Here is a 12,469-nt window from a genome sequence, read left to right as displayed (position 1 = left end):
CGTGTAACTTAGGTTGTAAGAAGTCTCAAATTTCAGCAAAAAACCTTTCTAGCGTGAATATTATCCAATTAAGGTAGCTCCAGGATAATTCTACGTACCTTTATACATTATGTTGTAACTGACTCCATAAATCTGTTAAGGTGAGGAGTGACAATGTTGCACCAGTTGCACTGATACTAAGAAAAACAAATAGTGTGAGAGAGTGTGAATTGCAAGTTGACGACTTTTTAAGTAGATTTTTAAGCCAGATACAATCTGTAAAAAATATGATAAATACGTGTTCAGAGAATCTCATGTATTCCTTATGGAGAATCAACTTCAAGTTCCAGTTACGGCGAATCAAATGGAAGTTCCGACTTTTCCAACTACAAAAAATTGTTTAAGGTATCCTCTTTCCGCCAATGTACTTTTCTGCGCTATTGGATGTTTGGCATTGCGGAGAGAACAAATAAAAATAAAGCTCTCATAAGCGTAACAGATTTCTTCAGCGCACAACTTCTCTCCGCAGCAGTGTTGCCAAACCTGATGCCCATGAAAATGCTAAATTTTACCTTAAATCTGGCTTTAATGGAGCTACTAGATCCTTGAAGGTTCGATAAAGTGTCAAGGGGTGGAAGAGAGAGGCGTTGCTATTACCGTTATCTTTGAAATTATGACAATTTATTCTTCGTTTTCACCGCCTACATCTCGCGGCATCACCCATCTCAATAATCCACCAATGGCCGTATGAATTCGAAAATAAAATATTCCCGGATAACGATATTATGTCATCTTCACGTCTTCAGTGCAAAGTTAAGCTTGGTTGGCCCACGTTGCCTAGCACACGACCCCCTCGAAAGACCAAGACCGGGCTTCGCTGCCTACTAATTATCTTTCTGTTATTATATATGCCACGACTAATTCTCAGTTCCTGCGGGGCATGCGAGTCCGCATCTCAAGGTTCGGGTAAGGGTCTGCTTTTGAATAATAATATAATAAAAAAAATTATTTATGTTTACTTAACCAAGAACCTTAACTCTAAAGTAGATAACCTTCCTTGCGCTTAAACTTCCATCGTGATCGCACCCACATCCCACTGACCAGTGAGGATACGCATGCGAGTCGCGAGCGAAATCAGCAGAATCTAAACTGACTTCTTATGGGCTGATAAAGCCTCCGCCTCACTGACCAGTGACGGCGGGACATCTCATCAAACCAAAAGGAGGCCAGTTAATTTGTACTTATGAACCAAATTTACTATAAGGAAATACCCATTAACGATTACAAATTTATTTACATCTCAAATTTCCAATAAACTTTCCAAAATTAACATGAGAGAAGGTTCTCCGTTTAAACCTTAATCAACTTATTCACAAATTCAAACAAAGTTAAGTTAATAGAAAAATATACAAACTTCTGATCAAAAGGAAAACTACAACAATGCCAAGATAAAATTTAGATCAATAACAACTTCCGTAACATAGACTGAAACTTGCTATAGAGTAAACATAAAACCCAGAGAGTACTCTCTTATATAACATGTCCATATCGCATCATTGTACTTACACAGCTTTAACTTGGTTTCAAATAACGGGTGACAAATTATTAACTAAAGGTCGACAAATTACTATTAAGCAAAACCAAAGAAAAATTTGCATAACATCTTTCCTTAAATTTCTATTCGTGCTTCTGTCATATTCTCACATCTATATTATGTTCTCTAGAACTCATGAGGTAAACTACCATCTTCAGGGTCAATCTCCAAAAACATTCATAACAAAATATAAGGGGAGCCTTTCTCTACCCAATATCAAAGCCATATCTCGGCCACAAATTACAAATGTCCACGTGGAATTCCATAACATAATAGGGGACTCTATTTCTACCCTTTTTGGCTACTCACATTGCAAAAGCAAAACAATAGACTTTTACATTAAATGAATTTCTATAAAAACATATACTCGACCGGTGACCTATTATAGCTGTTTCAAAATTACATCTAATATAAACCTAAATAAGAGAAACCAATAAACTTTCCTTAACGTTCCGGATACTCAGACTTTAAAACGGACATGAAAACTATATAAGCTGTGAGATTTAAAAGGCACTCTCTGACCAGAGGTATGCTCTCGGATTAAAGCAACAAGAAATAAACTTTTAATTAATTGAACCTCCTGACCAGGAGAATTCAGAATGATTTAGCATAAAAAAAATACTCGACGAGAAGGATTATCTTTGGTGAGCCTAAATTATTTAACTTGAATTTATATCGGAGCCACACTGACCAGTGCCAACTTCGACAGGATTTAAAATTTATGAATAATTTCAAAGTTTAAATTATTAAGTTTAAATATTTATATATGAATTAATTATTTATAAGCCTGCCAAAATCCCCTTGAAGGATCATGCTGACCAGCACAAATCCTGAACGGAAAACCTCGGACATTGTGGAAGGGAGAGCTGACCAGCCACTCCCCACACAACGCCCGTATTCTCCCAGCCCTGGACCTCGACAAGCGATTTAATCACATAAAGATTCCGGAATATACTGGTTATTTTGAATCGAAACGGCTGGTATTTATACTCGCGGGATTGCGCAATTCTATTCCCTGAACAAAAGATTTGGACATATGTAAAGTTATTTTTAGCTTTCAACCATTACCCCTTCGAAAAGACATATCGAGAAACACAATGCAGCAAAACTTATTTACCAAACCGCGCAGCGCCGAACGAAAAAGAACCCATTGTTGTTAAGAAAGACAAAAAATGCAAGCTTCAACTTGCTTTGCGTTGTTTTCCGCTTGGCAGAAACTGCGTTACAATTTTAACAAGGACAAAATATACATTCAAAAAGATTAGCCTACAGAAGAATTTATACGAGGGCTATCGAAAAGTAATTTAAATAATAAAGAAATTTACCAAAATTTATCAATCGTTACAACAGGTGGTGGGGCGTCGCAGCCAATATAACAATATTACGAGCAAAATGTAGTGGCCGCGGTGGCTCAGTTGGTAACGCGTCTGACTACCATGCTCAAGGTCCCGGGTTCGATCCCCGGCCGGTTCAAATCCGGGAACTTTTCTAACGGTGGAAGCGGCCCCGGCGCCCACCCAGCGTCGAATAACATGGGTACCTGGGGGAAACCCTGGGGGGTAAAGGCGGTCAGGGGCGTGATGCTGATCACATCACCCCCACTCACGACCGGATCAAGAAAGTGTGGGGCGTTACCCCCTATACGCCTTCATGGCGTGGTGCTATGCACAGGGGAACACTTTACTTTTTTTTTTTTTTTTTTACGAGCAAAATGTATATTTATGGCCAAAGTTGGTCTATGTGAGCTGGAGCTATTGACGACACCATAGTGGTCCACGGGGGCGGGCGCCCCAGTTAACAGCCAAACGAGTTGCCGAGACAGCCAGATCTGGCACCAAAAGAGCTAAGTTGGCAACAATGCTAGCAGCCACCGAGGAAAGGAGAGCCTCACGGAAACCCTCCCTCAAGCCCATACTACTATTCTTCGTTTCTCTCTCAATGCGATGTCTTACAATCTTGCTCGTTGAATATTATCTAATATTACGTCTAATTATGTCTCGTATAAGTTTCAATGTTTCGCAGCCGGTAACTCTAGTTAAAGATTCGGTTAACATAGGAACTACACTGGTTGAAAATCATATTTTAATGGAGACTTTTGAGTGCTGGACTCACTACTGATTCTCCCGGGTTCGATTCAAAGGGTGTTCCTTGATTAATTTAATGAAATCTTCCTTCATTCTCATCGTCCCGAGTGATCTAAGAAGGAAATGAAAAACGTAAAAAAAATGAACGAGTGATTTTTTTTCGAATAATATTAGGATAACTTGTATTGATATTATATTACTATAATCAAGTGTGTGCCAGAATTTGACCGTTTTCTCGAAATAATACTAATAATACCTTTGTACAATGGGAAAATCCTTACCTTAATTCTTTCACGCAAGAATGTTGAAGAAATATTCTAATGTTGTCCATAAAATTTATTCATGTGAAACTGGTCCAATATACATAATTGAAAACATTTTGACAGATTTTTTAATTTATAGGGCCTACAAATTTTATAAAAGGTCACAACCTCATGGAGTTAAGGGAAGTCTCAGGGAACACTTAAAAGAGGGAGAAGTTTCTAATTGTCCAGCAAGTAGCCTATTGTAATTTTCTAAACATCCTGGACACAAGTGCACATAACAAGGTCCACACAACTATTTGGATGTTCTCACACATCTTTTGTCTATGCAGTCAAGGAGAATTTTCTATCGGGTTTGCTGACCTCCGTGATGTAGTGGAGTGCTACGATGACAGGGGTCACGGGTTAGAACTCTGTCCTGGGTATTGGCATTCTTTGTGAATTTCCATTCATCAATTTCATCATACCTATCTTCGCGAGCCGGCACGCGTAGCGGAGCGTTTAGCACAACGCGCTAAGACGCTAGGGGTCCAGGGTTCAAATCCCTGACCGGGAATGGGTGTTTGTGAGTGTTCATTCATCAATTTAATCATATCATCACTCATCCGCATGTTCGCAATTAGCCAAAAATGGCAGAAAAGCGAAGTAAAATATACTAAATCAACCAATCAATCAAATTTCCATCCTTTGTATGGCTAATGTAGTTCCCCATCATTGATTGATTGATTGATTTGGATTATTTTACTTCGTTTTTCTGCAACTTTTGCTAATTGCAAAGATGAGGATGAGAAAATATGAATTTAGTCACTGGGAAAAGTTTCTGAAAAAAAAAAAGAAGAAGTCCACAATGCATGCAGGCCTCATGTGAGTCTCATTGTCTCGCACGAAAATTTACAATACTTGCACACTAACTTCACTTGAGGCAACACATATTTTTTCATATATTGTTTCATTTATTTCAATTCTGGTGCAACATTTTACATCCATGTATAATAACACTTCGTGTCAAATCTGCATCATACGTCGGTTTATATTATATAAAATATTAATAACATATTATGGATATGCCAAGGTTCTGGTTAGTACCCATGAAGTAAATCAAGGTTACAGATTCAATGCATTGTTTCAAACATTAATCATAAATATATTGGGAGAGTTAAAATGAAAATCATTAGAGTGTACAGAAATGTATTTTGAATACATTAATTACATTCTTGGTATGCCACGTACTCGAGCCCTTTGTTGCAAATTACGGATGCCCATATATTTTATTCAAATCATGTGTCACTGATTTGTATACTAAGTTGTAATACATTTCAACAAGTAAGGTAGTAAAATGTAATTGTATAGGAGATTTAAGCGTACGTCGATATGTATTTGATCAATTTATGAGAGTACAAATTATCAGAGACGTTTCCCTGGTAATTTCTTTTTCCCTGACTAAAGAATTAGTACAGACCATTGTTATTTTACAATACATTCCTCCAAGGACGACATTTGTTCCGTATTAATAACATTGAATTCAAATTTGTAATGTAAAGATTCACATTATGTACAAGTACTTGTACATTTGTATTAAAGTTTCAATTGACACAGCAAACAAGTTCCCATGCTTTAGAATGTACTTATACTAAGTTCGAAAGTTAACCAAAGTCTGACATCGCGACCTTAAAGTAAAAAGGTTCTATCTGCATTTTTGTGCGAAAATGAGTTTATGACCTTAAGCAGACCATTGGTTTACATTCTTTGTACTCCGTAAAGATCATGCTTCGAAGTATATTTGTTTCGAATAAATCAACGGGGTAAAAAAGTACTATCTGCAAATGAGGTTTTAAGTAGGGGTAAAAAAGTTCTATCTGCTTTGTTTCCGGTCTTTGTGACTACCAGGCAAATGGCACAACGTTCATCTCCTATGTATTCATCTATTGGAACCTCCAACGTAGAGAGGAAGCAATTAAGTAAAGAAAAAGTGTCAGATTTCACTTATATGATGAAGTGTATGCCGGCTGTGGACCAACGTTACTTTGCTACGGTTCTGAAGAGAAACATATAAGATACTTTTTTTTCACTTGTTTACAGTCGTCTTGTCAATAAGCGATATCTACTCTTAATGAGTACAAATACTTTTCATTTTCTTATCATAAGGATATGCAGTAGTATGTTATCTTAAAATGAACGTTTTTTGTTTCCACTGGGATTATACACTGCAACACTATTTACAACATGGTTACTTTTCAACTGCCTCACATGTCAATACTTTCTAAAGGGTGATCCATAAAGAACGCCGGATTTGAAGTTGCTATAAATGAAATTTATTTTTGGAAAAAAAGCACAAAACACATACCATTCTCTTCAGGAGATATTAAGGTTTAAACATGGAAAACAATATCAGGCATATGACCCCCTCCCCCGTACTAGCCCTACACGCAATCACTTGGTCCATGAAATTCACCATGAGCCGATCACACATTTCCCCATCAAGTGTGTTGAGGACACGTCGAATTTCTTGCTTAAGTTGCAACAAATTTCAGGGTTTGTTCTGGTAAACTTGTGACTTGGTGTACCCCCACAAGAAAAAAGTCACATGGTGTCAAGTCACAAGGTCAAGGTGGGAAGGTTTGGTCTCCTCGCAACGAGATTATTCCGTCCGGGAATTTCTCACAAATTTCTCGCTGTTTCTTACTGTACCTTTCCATGGCGTTAGCAACACACACAAACAGTAGAACAACTGAAACGCTTCTCAACACAAAACCTCAATGATAACTGATAACAACAATCGCACCAACAATGCTGCCAACCAAACAAAAAAAATATGGCGTCCTTTTCAAATCCGGCGTTCTTTATGGATCACCCTATATTAACATTATTTCAAAATCCAATCTTCACACTAGTAAGTAATTGGTTTATAGTATTGGATGAAGCAATTTGTATTATTTTGCACTCTGGACAACCTTTTACATCTTATTTACTTTAACATGTACATAGCTCATGCAGAATATAGAATAAGTAGAATATAACTAATTTCTCACCTTTCCTTTTTGCAAAAAGTTTGAATATTTAAGGGATAACCTTTTTACTCTCATCTGAAACGTTATTTTTGGAGTAAAAAGGTTCTAACTGCAAGTTCGTCGTTGTATACATAAGAGAGGGAGGGTTCACTATACAAATGCCAGAGGGACAACTTGGAATAATTAGTTTTCCCTGTGCACAAAGTCAAATCTTTAACTAGCTCTCCTGAGAATATTACGACTTAACAGATAGAACCTTTTACTTTAAGGTCGCGTATTGTCAAATATCTTATCTCGTTGTAATGAAATACCACACCATTCTCTTTGGTAAAGAATAACAAAATAACAAACTCAATGAAATTCATAAATGAAAAATCTAGTGCACTGTACAGATAACGTTAGATATGTCATCCATATTGAACTCTTGCATCTTAAAGCACTCTAAGTTCTAACATAGAGAAAGAAACGTAAGCACATAGGTAAATATAACTGTTTAAAATTGCAGATAGTGATTGTACTTGTAATTTTATGGGAGAAAGATTTGTAAGACAAATTTATTTTGTAATATGCACGTATACTGTTAATATTGTTTTAACTTATTCGTGCATACATTTTATTATTATTAATATTATTAATCTATATTGTATTAATTTATTCCCAGGCAAATAGGGACTATATCCGTTCTCATTGCACGTCAATCCAGAAATAAATGATATTGTTACCTTTCCTCTTCAAGCGTTAAATTTAATTCATCTACTTGGAATTGATAATGTTCAAAATGTAAGTTAATATTTTTGCTTTCTGCTTTACGAATAGTCAAAATTATTAATCACCTATGCATGTTATGTACCGCTACCAGAAAAGTGAACATAGAGTATGAATAAACCACCTATTATAACACTGATATTCAGGTAATCCAAAATTTAACTATATGACACAATATGTAACATGCAAGGAGTTGTGTTGATGATTTGGATTACAAAACTATCATTTTTTTCGTGTTTTCTTTAAATATTTAATAATTTAATGGACAATATTAATAATAGGGTAAAGGAATGTCAGAGAGAGAGAGAGAGAGAGAGAGAGAGAGAGAGAGAGAGAGAGAGAGAGAGAGAGAGAGAGAGAGAAGAGAGAGAGAAAGAGCAAAGGAAGTAATTTATATTGTGATATAATGCTAGGTAAATGCTGTCAAAGTAATAATTTTGTAGTTTCCCGGGCTTATTTTTTCATGATATTATTATTCAGTAATTTGGTGTACGATTTGTGTTGCATCGCTGTAGGTATCTTGTGTCTGATTCATAATTCAAACTCACCTGTCCTTATAGTTATTAATTTCATTTTATTAACCGTATTTTGTACTATTGTAAACAAACGTCATCACGTGGCTTTTTATGGAGATGGAAACGCAAGGAGGAGGAGATATTGAGTATTTATATATATATTTATCTTAATAACATTTATATCTTTTTAATCAGATATTTAATACAAATCTTTCACCTGTATGGGGAAAGTGGATAACTGGTAAGGTAATGACCTAAACTGTTCGTTGAATTGTAACAAATTGTGCATCTGCTTTTCTAGCAGCGTACTGCTAATTTCCAAATTAAGAAATAAAACTATACAAGCAGTTTCAAAATATTCCATTTATATTTTCGTAATTACAAATTTGATGAACCTTGCAAAGTAAGTATGCCTCACTTAAATTAGGGCATTAGACAATGATGTAGAAATGTCATTAATGATTTGATTTTAAATATTGTGCTCAGTGTATACAATTAATGGAAATTATTTGAGCTCTTCCAAACCATCGCCACGAGTAAACCAAGAAGCCAATCATATGTGCCCGCTGCTAAAATATTCGGTATGCGCAAGAGAGAAAGGTTGATGTAACTACAACGGAAACTTTGCTCCTCAGCGATGACGACAGACTTTCAAGCACACTTTGTATCCATGGGTAATAATAACCTAGTGTCATGACTATCCGTCCCTGGTGATGAAGATCGCACTTACACAGTCCTCCAGTTAGTCCTACCATCATGCCATCACAGACCACAGGACCTCCGTCGTCACCCTTGCACAAGAAGGGGTGGCCAGATTGTGAAACGTATTGTAAATCAAGGCAAAACGTTCGTCCTTCTATTGCCTCTCCTCCGGTAAGGAAATGGCACCACGATGCGTTCAGGAGAGTAATGTTTGCGTTCAGAAGTTTGCTGGCCGATCTCACGTTGGTGAAATCCCAACCAAAGATCTTGCACTGCTTTGTTTTATTGTAATGCGTTATGTAGCTGGCGTCTTGAGAAATGCTTGCCACAACGACACCTGGCAGTTTATTCGGTTCAATCAACAGAAGAGCGATGTCATCGTGTCCGAATTTGCAGGCTGCAGTGTAGTTGAGATTGACGAAAATGTTCACAACGGGAAGTCCTATAGTCTTGTTTTTGTGGCCTTTGAGAACCTCAATTTTTCCAGGAAATACCCTGAAGAAGGCAGGGGGATATGCTACGTTATTCTTTTTCACAACGCAGCTAGCACTTGTACCTACCCACCGCTCACCAACAAGTGCACCACCACACAATTTCTTATCTCTCACCCTTAAAATCATGACAACGCTGCTTGCTTGTGGTACTTCTGGCACAAAAGAGCCGTTCTTTTGAAGACTCCCAATGATGTTGTCGGCCCATGTGCACGCGAGTTGAAAGATTAACACTGCAGCCACTTCTATAATTTGCATTTTAAAGGTTCACGAAAGCAACACGTATATACTTGTTGATGCGAATAGAAATAAAATTATTCTTGCAGTCACTCTAAAGACCTACAAAAATAGTTTTCAGTACACTTTTGTGAACTAAAACGCTTACAGCACAAGAAAACCTCGGAAACGTGTAAACAACAATCTAATAATTGGATAGTAGTCTTGAAGTGTATTGTATTGAAAAACGAGCCATCTAGCGGACGAGTTTAGATGGTAATACCAGCAAAATGGTTCATACTAGCTTAAACGAGGATAATTATTGAATATGAATTTTTAAGAAAGATAAACAACATTAAAGAAGAACTGAAAAATCTTAATTGTGCTACAAAGAGAACTTTTATACATCAGCACTGCAAAGGATAATTGAATCACAATCGAATTAACTTACTGTTCATCTTAATTTGAATAGTCAATGTAAAGTTAATTCATATGAACGCATTGCAGTTAAAAACAAAAAAAAATGCACATAAAGCTAACTATGTTTACGTTAATACTATATTTGATTTATATCTATGGGAAAACTCTATCTATTCGGAAGTGAAAATAATTTTACTTCAAGGATAAGTTACTACAATCAGGCTGATACCTAATCAAAGAATAGCTGATTCAAGCTTAAAAGTTAATATAGAGGTGGGCCCGCTATGTTAATTTTTGTGTTTTGGAATTTTCATGAGATGGAGGTTGGGCACGTTCAGGCATATGCAGGAAAATTAATTACATAAAACTGTTAAAATTGTAATAATAATAATAATAATAGTAATAATAATAATAACAATAATAATACTACTAATAGTAATAATAGTCTAATAATAACTTGTTTTGGTAACCTGCCTGCCCCCATCTAGTTTTGGAACCCGCCTCTGAACAAAACCTTCCAATTTGATCAAATAATACTACTTACACAAGGGTTTTCGCTCTTTGAAATTCAAAATATATTTTATACATCATATTTACTCGTGACATATAAACGCTTATATTGCAGTGATTTTTACTTCTAATCTGTTATCTACATATCTGTGCTGCATTACGTACTCATGTAAAATGGGTCAAAGGATGAATAAATATTATTATTATTATGTATTATTATATTTAAGCTTTCAAAGAAACATAATACTGAAAAGTTGTTTGGGAATTTTCATATTCAGGAATTTTCATATTGAGAAATTTTCATATTTCTGACGACGTCATAATCACACATCATAGATCCTAATGTATTCCCCTGCATTTCACTAATGAAAGTCTCGTAATAATATCGATAATATTTTCTTCTTACATAGAAATAAATAAAAATGAAACGAATATTGATGTGGTTCTATGAATTTGTCAAAATTACGCGTTGTATATTCGAATATTTTTAATGTATTAACTAAAAACATTATGCTATTATGATGAAATTTTGGGAGTATGGGATTCTATAATTCTACAATGTGTTTAATTATTTATAATAAATAATATTATAATTATTTTAGATTGAGATGGGCTGGGCTTAGCTTCATATTTCTTTATTCTTTATTATCAGAATGTTCGTTTAAATGCAGCAAATACGTTAACTATGTTATTGAATCGATTTGGGTATGTATTTATTTTTCTGCCTGTTGCTTAAATATTAAATTATGGTAGATTAAATTTCTGATTTTGATATAATATTAATTACCAATTTTGTTATTATTGCAGATACAACTAAAAGTTCACAGATTCCATTTCTTACTTTACCCATGAAATTTTAGTCTGATTTGATATATACGCTATCACATCAACCGCTCTCCATTAAATTTTTTTGACTGTTTCTATCATGATCAATTATACCCAGGGTAACTCCTTTACGTTTTTCAGGGGTGCTAATGGAATTTTGAATCGCCCAAATAAATTGTAATGAGGCTTTTATCAGTGACATAGTTTAACATATTGTTTTGTATCTTCGGATCCCATTGCAATCCTACTTTGATTTTACCGTATGTCTTAGAATATAGAATGGTGTTTCAAATATATCTTTTTTTAACGATTTTTGACGAGGACATGTTTTGAGAATTTAAAGGTCAAATGTGAAGGTCAAGTGACAATATTTTTTTTTAACCAAAGGTAGTCTTGTTAAATATAATTGGCAAGCTTGTTCAATTTCCTGTTCAGTAAACTTTATTCAGCTTCCTAGGACAAATAGGGGCAGAGTTGCAGATATTTAGGATTGCTAAATAGGCTCAGAAAGGGAAAATTTCAGTGATCTTTGACCTTGAATAATTTGACAAGACACACGAGACTTTCAGTTACAAAGTTCCATGCATAGTTTCAACTCCACAAATTTTATGAAAATATGAGATGGTCAGGATGTGGGCTGTGTTGATTTGTTACGAAATGATTCAGTGGCTGCTCCTACTCCTGGTTCTGTTTTGGTTCATTCTTCTATGCTGATTATTGCTGGCGTTTACTCAGTACCTCGTTAAGTTATATTTACTGTATCATTTAGAGTGTTATTATTGTTTTCTAGGTTAACAATGTCCGTGGCTGGAGTAGGGGCTAATTTTGAATAACATCGGAAGAGGAAGATTCCCCGATGGCGTAGTGGTAACGTCGTCACCTTGCAATCAAAGGGTCCCCTTTTCGATTGTGATTCAGTACACGGCACTCTTCGGTTCAGTAACGCGAAAGCGAGCTCTCTGAATCTGACTCGAATACAGTGGTTTTATGTTCGCTTTTTGAAAGTAAAGTGAGGGGTGAGTATGTGAATGTATCAGCCCAGATTCCCGGAACCCCTGGAACATTTTCGGTAAGTACTTTCAGATCCTCAGTGGAAA

The 12,469-nt window shown here is 35.7% G+C and overlaps 1 protein-coding gene across 1 annotated transcript; it reads right to left on the bottom strand.

The window, feature by feature from the left end:
* Positions 1 to 8,777: 8,777 nt before the first annotated feature.
* Positions 8,778 to 9,659, bottom strand: LOC146002287 (thrombin-like enzyme bhalternin). The gene has a single exon (XM_083139996.1). The coding sequence runs from the start codon at positions 9,657 to 9,659 to the stop codon at positions 8,778 to 8,780; it is 882 nt and encodes a 293-aa protein (XP_082996122.1).
* Between the last annotated feature and the right edge of the window lie 2,810 nt (positions 9,660 to 12,469).

This window comes from Lepisma saccharinum, chromosome 18 (assembly GCF_977018435.1).
Source record: "Lepisma saccharinum chromosome 18, izLepSacc3.1, whole genome shotgun sequence".
Classification (NCBI taxonomy): Eukaryota; Metazoa; Arthropoda; class Insecta; order Zygentoma; family Lepismatidae; genus Lepisma; species Lepisma saccharinum.
Note: the sequence above shows the minus strand (reverse complement) of the source record. Positions and strands in the feature narration are given on the sequence as shown.